This window comes from Syngnathus acus, chromosome 14 (assembly GCF_901709675.1).
Source record: "Syngnathus acus chromosome 14, fSynAcu1.2, whole genome shotgun sequence".
Lineage (NCBI taxonomy): Eukaryota > Metazoa > Chordata > Actinopteri > Syngnathiformes > Syngnathidae > Syngnathus > Syngnathus acus.
This window is the reverse complement of record NC_051099.1, coordinates 2,473,627-2,487,565: the sequence shown is the minus strand read 5'-3', so window position 1 is coordinate 2,487,565 and position 13,939 is coordinate 2,473,627. Positions and strand designations below refer to the sequence as shown.

The 13,939-nt window shown below is 45.4% G+C and overlaps 1 protein-coding gene across 1 annotated transcript in view; it reads left to right on the top strand.

The window, feature by feature from the left end:
• Positions 1–11,448: 11,448 nt before the first annotated feature.
• Positions 11,449–13,939, top strand: part of fstl4 (follistatin-like 4) — a 57,368-nt gene continuing 54,877 nt past the window's right edge. The window contains exon 1 of the mRNA XM_037269612.1: positions 11,449–11,664. Within this exon, the coding sequence (XP_037125507.1) occupies positions 11,661–11,664 (4 nt within the window). The 5' untranslated portion in view covers positions 11,449–11,660. The remainder of the gene's footprint in view (positions 11,665–13,939) is intronic.

Here is a 13,939-nt window from a genome sequence, read left to right as displayed (position 1 = left end):
ATTCAAAGGACCCCCGTGAAGAATCTACATCTCATCTTAATTGGATATTGAAGTCCATTAATTAAAACATTATCTCTGGCCAAACAGTCTGACCACTTAATCAATGCGGATGAAAGGATGCTGTCGGCTGAGCGCGAGGACAGTTCAACAAACACGCACGTACGCACACACACGACATGCGCGGGCTGGAGTGCGTCCAATTGAGCTGTTTAAGAGGATTTTTGTTGATTTCAGCCCCAGCACAAAATCGATCAACTGCCGCTTTCTTTTTGAATGTCATCAGACGAGCAACGCGGCGAACACATTGAAAAAGACAGGCGGTCGTCAGCAGCAAGGGTGCGAAGTCAATCAATCCATAATGGCAGACCACTTCAAGTAAGACTTTTCTTTATATTCCAGAGACATGTCTATCAGATTTGAAAATGAAACTAGCTTGGGGGGGCGGAGCTAATACCCACTCAGCTCTTTTGGGTTCTAAATTCAAGTTTGTAAAAAGTTTGTGTTTGGTGGACACAATTAAAAACAAAAAAAAAAACCACACACACAAATGCGACGGCAGGTCAATTAATCAAAATATTCCTGTGGGTTATCCCCAACTTTAGCAGATGTGCTCTTGGAAGCACCTGCAGCTTTTTTTTTTGGGTCTCTGCGGTCCTGACTCCAGGATACGGAGCAACCTAATTGCACGCCAGCCGCCTTCAAATATTTGCTTTTATTAATCTATAATTCATCTCCTCAACAAAAGCAACCATCTGCTCCCAATCCAAATATGGATTTGTGCATCTGCGCCTGCCTGGTGATTAAGATGAATGTCGCATGGAGTGGCTGGTCGGGTTCAGAACCGCTGCTGGATGATGCTGTTTTATACTCAAGTGAATAAATGATACATAATTAGTTTTAACTCTATTATAAGCTAGGCTCATATCCGAAACTTGCATCATTAAAGTGATAACCAATAATAATGATGATTTCACCGACTGAGCCCTACGTAATCTCGCTAGCGACAATGGGCTGTTCCCATCGGGGCAATCGAAAGTGAGCCCTCGGCAATCTGCCTAGCAACAATGGCAATGTAAGTAATGCAACGTGAACGGTGGGAAAATATAAAAAAAAATATAGCTTTGCATTGCGTGAAAAATGCAAAATGAACTACATTAACTGGGTATTTTCAAATGAGCTCCAAAGGCAAGTGTGTTTTGGCCGCTTTCAGGTCCATAGCCTCCTTTTATGATTGTTCTTCTTATTATAATTGTATTTTTTATGATGGTCTTGTTTACGCCAGGCCCCCCACCCCCCGGAGGCGACAGCGTGAATTACGAGCGGCCTCTCCGCAAACATTTAATTAATTTCATCTCATAAATGCTCTCGCTTCTTATCTATGTCTCGCCGCCTTCTCTTTTTTCCCCTCGCACATTTGTCGGCCTCCCGTGTTTAATTTGCTCCCTTATCACTTTCTCGTTAGCGCTCACCCGGTGCAACCGTGGTCACCTTTTTTCTTTTCTTCTTTTTTTATGCTGTTAAATTAGCACCCAAACATTCACGTGTTAGGAAGGAGGAAATAAATAAGTTATTTGGCATCTTGTTTACACTTCAGGTTTTATTTAACGTGATATTTTACCTCCCAGCAATAGGAAACAACAGGATTGGAGTTGCAATTACACGGGCGATGTCGTAAGCGCGACGGGTAGTCTTCACTTTTCAGTCTGTACTTTATTCGTATCGAATGTTGCACAAAGCAAACAACTTCTAATGTTGACTTTATAATCGGGCCACTTATTTTCGTCGTTTTGAAGTCACGGAAGCTGTCAATCAGCTGTCTGCATTTCGTGTAGCAATTACCTCCGACAAGTCAAGCGCAACAAGTCAAGCTCCATCCATCCATCCATCCATCCATCCATCCATCCATCCATCCATCCATCCATCCATCCATCCATCCATCCATCCATCCATCCATCCATCCATCCATCCATCCATCCATCCATCCATCCATCGTATAGTGTGTGTGCTCCTTTTTGTCCTTGTACAGCCCCCCCCCCGTCGAGCTGCCCAAATTCAAGCCTTCCCTCCATCGTCACCTTTATTACGACTCAATCAATGCACGGCTTTACTTCGACAAGCATTTACAAGCACACTCACAAGCATACGCACACACCCACGCTTGCGCAGCTCCGCGTATGATATTGACCAGCAGATAAGGCTTAGTCCATTCAATCAGGCTCAGGAGATTGGAGCAGCCAGCGTGAACGCTGGATCTCATCCAGCCCCCAGCACGGCCGCCCCGGCAATGACTGCATTCATGAAGACACGCGTGTAAATTGACATTGTGACATATGACATTGGAAGGGGAAATTGCATCCTTCTGTAAGATTTCATATACCAGCTTTCTGGATTTGTAACCATCCATCCATCGCCACATATCTTGAAGGTTTGGCAATTTGCGCATGTAAGTACGAGTAGTTTGCGTAGCATAAACGCGCCTCTTTATGCACAGTGCCATCATTTATCAGCTGGTGTTTTAAGGACAAGTTGAAAGTGACAAATAAAAACTCAGCTGGTGATATAGTAAATGTCACAAGAGACTCATTGTTGACTTATCGCGTCCTCTTAAAGGACCACCGCAGGGGGACGCAAGCAGGTGGGACAGCCATTAATCTCCCCTTGTGGAAAATCACTTCTTATCAGTCAACCCGTGCGTCTTCTTCCTCGAGATGCCGCATACGCCGCGTGCTTATATGCATTATGAATGAACGAGGACGTTGCCTCACGCGGCAGCAACGACAGGGAGGGGGGGGGGGGGGAAAGGTCACTCGCTCTGCAACGGCGCTTCGACAAAGTGCCGACTCAGGAAAAAAACAAAACAACCAAGACCTTTCAATCATCGTAAAAAGAAACCTTTGCTTCATGGAACACGACGTCGCACGCGTCCATCAAAAATGCCAGCTAGCCTGTCGACGCCTACGTAGCATGCTAGCCACTAGCGACAAGTTAGCATGAGGCATACTGTATGAGCATTTACAACCCGCGACGTCATTTGGACCCGACTCCGCGCTCTCTAAATGATTTACGGCGCGTTTCATTCCACTTGGGCTGATGTTAAGGTGTGACCCACTTCTCCTCACCAGTCAAGATCTCAGCAGAAACACATTTGCGCCTTTGAATATGGATGGATGCCGCTTTTAAAACCCTAACAAGCTGCGTAATCAGCGTAGTTGACAATTGCAGGAAATCAACATTTTTCTTGATCAATTTTTTTCTTAGAATGGATTAAGAGCAATTTAGAGGGGGGTATTGATTTCAATTTTTGTTTGCCTACTTCCTGGTTCAGGAATTATGAAGTAAGACAGTACCATTTGCATTCTGGGGCAGGCTCTGTGTGCCTTATTTGAATGATTTAATTCACTTAATTGAATGATTGCGTTTGGTTTTCATTTCAACGAATGAATTTCTGCACTTGATTAAAATGGAGGATGCTGAAGAAAAGCTTTGAACCTTCTGTATCAAACTGAACTTGTGAAGTCATTAAAAGTGGAGGCCTTCTTCCTCGGCGAATTGTGTTCTCCACCTGCTAATTAACCTTTAGCGGATGCGTCAACAGTCAAACACCCTTCCTTCCCATTTTACCCGCTGCCATTGATCCGCCGGATTCTCTCTCTCCTGGCTAATAATAACGTCTCCGGCCCGAGGCTCATCCGCCAGGATCTTGCCTTTCATCCTATCTCAATGCGTTTCCCTTTCCTTTGCGCTAGCCGGAATTTTCGAGTACTTTGCTTGTTTGCTGGAGCTTTTCCAGGCGGACTTTGGGCGAGAGGTGGGTTACGCCTCACACGTCAACAGTCTGTCACAAAAAGTCATTTGGGGAAATTCGTATCCATTCATTTATTACTGTTCTTCCTCACTATTGTACTTTTTGACATCTCACACCCGCACGCTGGTTAGCTTTCATTGTTAGCACACTGCCAATTACATCGTCAGGTGTCATCGCGGCTACGCTTGACAGAACATCATTTAGAGCAACAGTATATTGTGTGTGAACCACATTATATTATTTCTTTCAAACTCTCCTCTAGTGACATAATCAGCAATTTCCGCTAACTCTACCACCCAGGAAGTATCCCGGCAATATTGGGCCGGTTTCAAAATAAATCTTTCCACTATCACATCTACAATTTGTTCACAAAATCACATCTTTAGCAATTCAATGCAAGTTTAAATGACTGTTTAGGTGATCGCATTCATTCCAGCTTGCAAAACCCCCTCAAGGTGCCACCCAGGAAACGTGTTTTTGCCGACTAAAAGCTTTTCCCGGCGCTCACTCCAAACCCTCCATTTCCTCACACGAACTACAGCCAAGGAGCCCCCTGTGGCACCGGGAGGGAGACTGTGTCAATGCGTTCCAGGTTGTGTACACCTGAAGCATCTCTTTGAAGCGAGGTGCCACTAATCGGAGAAGAGCTGATGTCGCCTGCAGCTTCACCTTCACCTTGACACGCGTACACAACCGCGCACGCGTACACAACCGCACCCACACAAAAGTGAGTGATGGAGTAGCACACAAGGATCTTAGGTAATGCTGTCTGTCTGTGGAATTGCTAGTAATTGGGAAAATGCTACTCACGAGGTCAAATGCACACGTGCTAATGTTAGCATTGTGTTGTAAGTAAAATGGACAAGATCCACTCAGTCATACTTTTGATTTCTGACTAAATTCCCTGTGACGTCGCAATCATTGTCCCCGCGCATGTGGTGGAACAAATGTCTATTGCAGTTGGCGTCGCGTTAGCAATTAGCGACCAGAGCCCCGTGGTCACATACACAAAGAGCTTTGGTTGAGCCGCCATCTCCTACAAGGTGTTTGCCGCCCCCCGCCGCGCAACATGCTCAGAACTCCCTCGCCGCAGACCCCCTGCTAGGCAAACACCCTGGGCCTTTCTCCTCCTCCATTCGGAAACAAACTCTTCCTCCGTTTGTTTTATTGCTCTCTGCAATCGCTCGTCATACACATTGCAGGAAAGAAATTGTTTGATCAAATGAACATTTTTGGAGGCCTCCGTTTTTTCTTTCCACCCCAATTGTGTTTTTACCAAGTGCTAATCTTGAAACGTCCCTTATCGACGTTTCCCGTCACCTTTTAACCTTCAAGGACGCTCAAGGTTAACGAGCACGTAAATTGCAAAAAAGTGACACGCTTTTGAAACACTCCCGGCCAATTTGAAATGCTGAAGTCAATACACTATTTAATGCGGAATTAATGGCATGTTAGCGTTCGGCTAATGCAGAGTTTTTTCCCCCAAGGGGGAGGCGGGGAAACGGAGCTTCGTCTTTTCCTGCGCTTGCTTTCTTCAGGGACTTGAAAAGGCAACATGAATAATTTGTCAAAAAACATGAAGAAATAGGAAGTAATGTAGACTTTTTTTTTTCTTTCCCCTTGCTCTATCTGCAATGTAAATTGTGCTGGCTGAGCAGGTGTTCTGCTTTGGAGGTTGGCGAAAGGTGACTTAGCCATTAAAAAGGCAAAAAAGTTGAAAACCCCCAAAACATCCATTTTAATTTGAGATTTAAAATTGCGATTGGTCGCCTTCCCGAGGTCACTTTTGACAGGACGTCTTTGCCAGTCGTCATTTGTTGCTTCTAAAGTCCTCCTCACTTAACCCGGAGGCGGGGCATCAACAGGGGCTGGCGCGATGACAAGCGCTGACAAGTCCATCCATCTTGTTTGCCCGCCGGTCGCCGCAAATCGGTTGCCGCAATCAATAAGGCTCACAACGAGTACCCCGCCCTGGTGGTCCCGACCTGACGCCATAGCCCCTCCCTCCCATAGCGGCTCCTGAGGGAAGCACTGACATTTCCAGATGTTTTCCTGGTAGCTCCGGCTTCACCTTGGGCTCACTGACCTGGAAAGTCTCCTCCGGCAGGTGTACTTGTGTGTGTGTGTGTGTGGTCTCTCCAGGGGTGAGGATCCATAAAAATAGATCACTGTCACGCTTACGAGCCTTGTTTTGGACCAGATGACCAAATCCCGCCTACCGTCATTTGAAACCCTAACTAAGGCTTGAAACCTTCTTTTAAAACCCTACCCCTGTCTTGCCGTTAAATTTCCTATATGCTCTTATGGGACTTATCTGAAGTGATCTTTCAGCCACAAGCTAAGATGGCTGCTGCCCAGCTCGGTCTGTTTGGGACTTTTAGCATAAGTCAGTGTAGCGCGAGATGACCTTGGGATGCTCCATCGGCCTTTAGCCAGAAAGCCGCAAAAAAAAAAAGTGACGATGTGTATCCCGCTAGTGCCGTTAGCGTCGCTAGCTAACCTGTAAATGAATATTGGTGTTTGACTGCCCTCCGGAGTGCAATCGAGGCACCTGCTGTTCAAGTGGAAAACCGGTAGTAGTGGGGACAAACGGCTCGTCAACAACGCAACTCCAAAATGTAGTCAATTTGGTCGCAAAAAAAGGTCAATTTTGTTTAAAAAATAAAAAAAAGCAAACTATAGGAAATGTTTTGACTATTTACATCAAATGAGGCACCAAACAAGCAAAGAGTCATGGAGTGGCTCGAAGCGAGAGGTCGCACAGACTCTGGCTTGCAGGAAGTCCCACCCCCAATTAGTGGGCAGCAGTCTCAGGGCCACTTAGCTCTAATTACGACGCTCCGTCGGAGGGGCCGATCACCGGCAGGTTAATTGTTTGATCCCCGCCATATGTGGCCGGCGTTGCCGCGGTGCAAGTCGGCTTGGCCGCGCGACCGCCAGGCCGCCGCCGCAAGCCAAAGAAAACTTTGCGTGAGCAGCGCCAAGGTCGCCTTACTTGACTTTGTTTCAGTCAAACGCAACTTCCTCATTGTCATCACTGAGTTGATCTCTTTATGTAAAAAAGAAAAATATTTTTAGGTAGAAAAATATACAAAGCATTGTTTTGGCAAAAAATATTTCTGGAAAAAAAAATTATTATTTTGGTTGAGTGCTTCAAAGATGTGAAACAAGTGAAAATACTGTTCAGTTGTATTTAACCTGAAACTATTTCCAGAGCCATTTAATTTGAAACCTTCACTTACGTTTTGATCAAGCACATCCTCCACAATTGTCCCGGCTTAAAAATTCCTTTGGGAATCCGATGCAGCCCACGTGGAATGAACATGTTGTGCCCTTGCGCTTATTTTGGGTAAGGGTCATTGCTATCATTTGGAAAGAGTAAATGACACGCACATGCGCCGGCGTCCAAAACCGACGCGGCGCTCGGTCCAAATAGCCTGGCCGGGGGGACGCCGCATCCAAGGCGAAAGGAGCCATATTACACGCATCATTAGGCGCAAATATAAAACGGCAGCAGCGGCGGTAGCTGCGGCCGCCTAATGACGCTTTGATAAGCTGCGTGCTGGACGTAAACATAATCTGTTGACTTTCAATTCTTTTTCAGGCACAATGAAGCATTCTGTTGCAAATGAACGACTCCGATAGGTGAATATTAGAACGATTTACACCAATTTGTCCATCGGGCTCATAAACCTGATGACATGGACGCCAACCAAAAATCTAAATTTCTATTTCAACTTCCCAACTCCTCCAGAGCTTAGCAATGCTGTTGGATCCATCATTGTGAACATTTATCAAAAACACATTCCTGGATTGTCATCAGGGCACTCAGAGTCGATCAAACGCTCGTGACGGATCTCCGAGTGTGAAAGTGCGTCCGATCCAATCGCGGCCTGCAATCAGCGGCCACCGTCATGGCTGCCTTTGACCGATTTAGCACCCACGCTTGACTGAGAGCAATTTTAAAGGAAATAAATACGAGACGGCAACGCGTGTGACAGTCGGCGAGGAAATCGCAGGATCTACCTTTTGATGTGCTGTGAAATGTCACGTTAGCGCGCCGGGATTATTGGACGGCGGCGTGCTCGGGTAGATTCAGCTGTGTCCGCACGCGTAGGCCCCCGAGGCAATATGTTATTTGTTTTATCTCAATTTACTCGCCGCTGCCTCGCAGCTGACACTTGAGTGACATTTCATCTGCAACCAATCGGCTCCACACGACATGTGTTCCATCTTAGGGGGGGAATTATTGTAATACTTTGAACCCAAAAAGCGTAAACGCCGCTAGCGAGATGATTTTGTATTGAAGAATGTGAAGACGAGAACGTTACAATATTTGCTACACACGAGGAGATAATAAAACTCACTTTTGACTGACACCGTTTGACGGATTCCAATATTGCAATCTCCTTGGACCGCGTGGTTATTTGACTTTAAGTACATAATAGTGTTGCTTAGTTAAACCGGCTTTGGGGTATGAATTTTCTACCGATTCCATTTGGTGCAGACGTGTACATTTTTACCAGGAAAAAAAAGTCGGCGGTGGTCCTTCAGCGGGTCTGATCATTTGGCCATGGCAGCGGCGGGGGTTAGCATAGGGTGAGAAGTGTGTGAGCCTTTTCAGATCGTTTTCATTGGGATTGGATGAAATCCATCATTTTCCAGCGTGTCACGCAATTCGCCTGTGCCCATTCCACTGCCAGCCCTTTATTAGATTAACCTATTTAATGCACTTCATTAACATGTCAATGAAGCACGCCGTCGAGCCATTAAACAAGATGAGATGACGACAATTGGATTTTTTTTTTTTTTTGGAGGGGGTCGGAAATGAATCACGTTTAATTTGGACGATTGGGAGAAGTTCTTGACGTGATTTTAGGGCATGAACCAAAATGGTGAGCACCATCTGGATTTTCAAAAAAAAATCTGCATCATCCCGATGTTTTTTTTCACTAATACAAATAATAAAAAGTTAACTATGATTATGACCTCATTTTGTGAACGTTCAATTTATACTGGGATTTAAAATTCACCTTACCAGAGGTAAAAAAAGTTTTTTTTTTTTTTTAAATCTCAAACAGTTATGAGTAACAGCAGCATTGCTGCCCGCCGAAGCAAAATAGCAAACCCGAATCCAACCTGCAAATTGCTTCCTGTCCGAAGGCGACCGGTCTAATGTGATAAAACTGAGCGGCGGCAAATTCATCACGTTTGCGTATTAATTACAACGGGAGCGACGAGTAACTCACGCGGAGGCTCGCCGAGCGGGCTGCAGGTCAGACGTAATGGCTGAGATGCACATCAGCGCTATTGATCGCCTTCTGGGCGTTTTGGCAGGGACGCACGCCCACGCTCGTTTATAAACCACGCCAACGCCGATCATCATCAATCGTGTCGCTCTACCCCTGGAATATGAATAGGATTAAAAATAATGCGATAATCACGTCTTTTTCACACAGAGATCCCTAAAAATGACAGCAAAGTATATTTTCACACAGAGCCCAGCAAAGGGAGCCACTTTTATCCAGCGCACAGCATCTCACAAGCATTACAGATTGTTATGGTCTAATTTGATATTAAATAAAGTATTTGTCCAACAATGATGTTCTAGGTTTCACACAGAGCCCAGCAAAGGCAGCATGTAGCTTATGTCACACAGGAACACAGCATGCCAAAATCAGATAACGTTGGATAACAAAAGCACCAAGTGTGGCTAACAAAACGGATGTCAGATTGTTACGTCTTCGTGTTTCACACAGAACCCAGCAAAAGGTGACATGACATGACCTCACCCAGCAACACAGCATACCACACTCATAACATGTCTGATGTTTAGCGTACAACAACCTGGAAAATGGTTGAAAATGTCGTAGCAAATAGCTCACGGGCGGATTACGATCCTACTTTTTTTCCCTGTGAAATGACCTCAGGCTGATTGTCCACGTCGGAGGTATTAAGGCGCTAAATGGCGACGGCGTGAAATGCCACGGGGACTCATCATCATCCACACTTTTTACTGCTTTTCAATGAATATTCTCCTGTCATTTGTCCCGACAGTCACAAAGATAAAAATGATCAAGCCCCGATAGAACACTTTTTCCCCTCCATTTTAATAACGACGATGATTAAATTCGCCGTCCAGATGTGGCCTTTCACAATCAATGCGGAACATGCCGACACAGCAGATGCCAATGACTACTTTGTCTAAAACAATCTGTCAAATTGATTTGTAATCAGATTAAATGATGATGATGGCATACCGCATATTTAGCTCAACTATTAAGGGCACAGATTGCGAATTGAAATATTCCAAACTACACTTTTTCTATGCAGGAGAAAAACTCAAATTATATACACCGGCATCAACCTATAATTAATATCCATATTGATCTGTCCGCGCACAGTTTGCCTTGCCATTTTGTCTGCCCGCCACACCACGCGTCGTGTTTCACGGCCGCGCTGACACCTAGCGCTAATGTCGTCGTTCCCCGCGCGTGAATCATGCGCCCTGGCGGCGGGCGCATAAAGACGAGTTACGACTGGCCATCAGCAAAGAAGCGGCAGATACGCCAAGGAGACCTTTTTAGTGCCGACATATGCCCGGGAGACTCGCAGGATATTATGTTTCTGATGTATGGCAGCTAGTGCAAACACCGCTAAGCGGCTGATGGGCCCGGCTAATGATGACCGCTAGCTGTTAGCATCATTATCTGTGCAATCGCGTAGCCGCCGCCGGCGGCGGCGCTCCAGGGATAGCCGACGCGCTGGCTTCCTCTGCTCCCCCGCGGCGCGCCGACGTATTTGTTCCATTTAGGCAGGATCGATTCGCGACTCGGGGCGTGCCTACAGACGTCGCCTCCAGCTTGTTTGCTTTTATGAATTGATCATGTGCTTTTTGTCAATAGTATGGATCGCTGCTTAAGGAGTAGGTGTTGTTTTGTGCGGCGGTGTTTTTGATGTCGCTGCGAGAAACACGAGGAAAACAAAGTGAGCTGGCAAACATACGATTGATGTGACGAGCCACGTGCTGCTTCATCAAGTTTGATCGCAACTGCTCTGGTAAATACCAATTTACGTGTGATCACAAACTTGTTGACAGTCAGTTGGCGCACAGTTGGCGCTCTTGCGCAAGGCGAACCCCCCCACTAATTTAACCGCTGCACCTACGGCGCGTAAACGAGGCCGTTAAACACCAGTCCCGCCATTAAGCCCATTCACGACTGCAATAAATGTCTTTGGTTTTTGATAGTTAAAGCAGAGCGAGACTCAAAGGAATGTGCGTGATAAGCACAATTTCATTTTTGCTGTTTTACACAGCAACGACTGCAAGTTCTCTAATTGACTTTCCTCTCATCGTCTTGATGAATTTTGCATTAAGTCTTAATGATTAATGACGTATGCAAGTTTGATGGAAGATCTTTTTTGGGGGTGGGGGCAGTGGTGGTAGTGTAATATAGTCGATATATAATTTAATTTGTGATTATATTTTATTTGAATATTTTCTTTCCCCCCCAGGACGTCTTTCTCCATCCCAGCCTGCGCTTGTGTTGCCCCGCGTCTTCCTCCCTCGCTCGCTCCCTCCTCTCCTGCTTACGTCAGCGCGGCAGCGCGCTTGAAATAGGGCGGCGGAGGTGCGCGGCGTCCTCAGACCAACACGACGACGAGGAGGAGAGAAGCCTAAAAGGAGGAGGAGGAGAGACGACGCTGCAGAGAGAGGCGCCCGGAGGATGGCGAACCGGCGCTGACACTTTGGGAATCCGAAAGCACGCGCACACGGAGCTGAGAAGCACACTGTGCTGTCACACTTGGACTCTTCTGGCAATCTTTTTTGCCTCTTTTTCGTCTGGGAAGTCACATGGGTAAGTTTGTTCCGACGTTTATATGTGTTGTGTGACAGCTGATCAAAATGCAGACATGCGAGCTGTGTTGCATTTCCTTGCCAATAGTGACTGTCTGCAGCAGTGGTGCCCGTTGCGCGGCTCAATTGCACGCCACATGTCGGCTTACGCGCACACACATACTGGCTGGAGTGATTTATGATAATGATTTATGATGATGGGGCTCCAGTGTCACGTGGCGGAACTTTCAGATGAGTGTCCTCAAAGCAGGATTAAGAAATGCTATGTGGTTTTAAGCCGTATTGCTATACTGCCGTAAAAGATGTATCACCCCCAAAAAAAAAAAAGATTACGATGACCATAGCTATGTAAAGGAACAAATTATTGATCCACATGCACGACAATATCAATACTGGACGTAGGCGTGTTAATTCCACATCACAATATTCATATTTGCTCCCATCAAAAGTGCAGAAAACATTTCAAAATCTGTTGGTCCCAATAATTTGACTTGAAATAGCTAATAAGAACCAATATCACCTGTGTACTGATACATAGCATTGAGGTGCGGGTGCTATCCATGGTGCTGAAACCTGATTTTTCCCTTGCGTCTTTTAGCAGTGGGAAAAATAGCACCGTGTGTCGTAAATCGCTCATTTATTTTAGCATCATGATACTATATCTTGCTATTTCGTCCTTGATATCGCCAAGGTACCAAAAAGAAACGCGCACAGTGATATCGCTTGACATCGTGATATCGGCCCATGTATCGATACAGACAACCGCATAATACGTCGTCATCATCATTTTACATTTGGCATGAAATACAACCATTCTGGCCAAATATGAAAATGGCCGGCTGGACATTTGCTTCTATCGTACAATGGCAACTCGTACAACATAATGGCCAAGCACATCATGGTTTTTTTTTTTTTCCCAGGCAGCAGCCCATAATCATAATAATCATATATAATAACAGTGGAGAGCACGTATTGTATTCTACCGCGCGACTATGAGCACAGCGGGCCATTGAGTCCACGCGGCGGCTTGAATTGTGCTATGGCTCACAGACATGTTGACACCATGTGCATATTACATCTGCCACCCAAAAAAAAGTTGCTGTTTGTTTTTATCACATTATATATGTGTATCTATACACCAGTGTGTATGTAGACACTAAATGTCTGGGTGGAGGAAAGCGATCGGAATGCCATCTTGTTACATTTCTCCAGACGGCTCACGTTCCCTCCTCGGTAAAACGACGTTTTGTCGCTTGTTCATTTTGTAACCGCTGGCAGTGCTTTCGAGTTCCTTTTTTTTTTTTTTTGTGCTTGTCTTCCCGAGATGGTGCCTTGATCAAAGACTGAGACAGTTTGTGACAGTCAGCACAACAAGGAAGTGAATCATTTACATGACTCACGCAAGCTAAAATATTTCCTTTTGTGTACATATTAGAGATTTTGGTAGACTTCCTGTTTGGGGCAGTGTCCCACCTTGCCGATTTTACGATACAAGTGATCTTGACTGGCACGTTCATCATTTTTCCGAGTCGCTAATGTTTCAGCCCAATGAATTCTACCTAGCAACAGGTGACCATGACAAGTCCTTTTTCTAATTTATAAAGCAGTTGAGGCCTGTCTCTGCCACTAAGACCTCTGCCTAGCGACAGGTGATGTGATCAGGGAAATAACTCAATTCCAGCAAAATAAAGTTTGGTGACTTTGTTTGATTTTTTTTTTTTTACGAAACTGGGTGACATCCTGAAGTTTTAAAACACATTCCATGTTTGTTAGAACTAAAAAAAGTCAAAGTATTGCAGTCCCTCCTCGGTTATGCATCCCAGCTTGGTTGTTGATTTTGATGGAGGGCGACGGTGCAGCAGCTCGTGCAGCAACCCGAGATGATGGCAAGCCATTTTTCTCCTTGTCCAACTCATCTTTTATTTACTCACCTCGCTGGCGAATCAAAACGCACTTTAGTATGACGCCAGCCGATATGTGACCTCGTAGTTCCAACCCAGCCATGCCAACTAAAGCTTTGAAGAGCTTTCATATCAGTGACGATTCTTCCTGACTTTTTCTGGCAGCAAAAAAAAAAACATCTAATGAGCCGTACTATGTTTAAAAAAAAAAAAACAATAACAGAGATGGTGAGTGGCATTGTTTAGCTCCACACTGTGATGAGCCCTGCTGTGAGATATTGAAATTGAAAGCCGCACAGACACTTGGTTTGAATAATAATAATGATTCTGAGTGGCCTACAGGGACACTGGTGACTTTTTTTCCCCATCCACCCG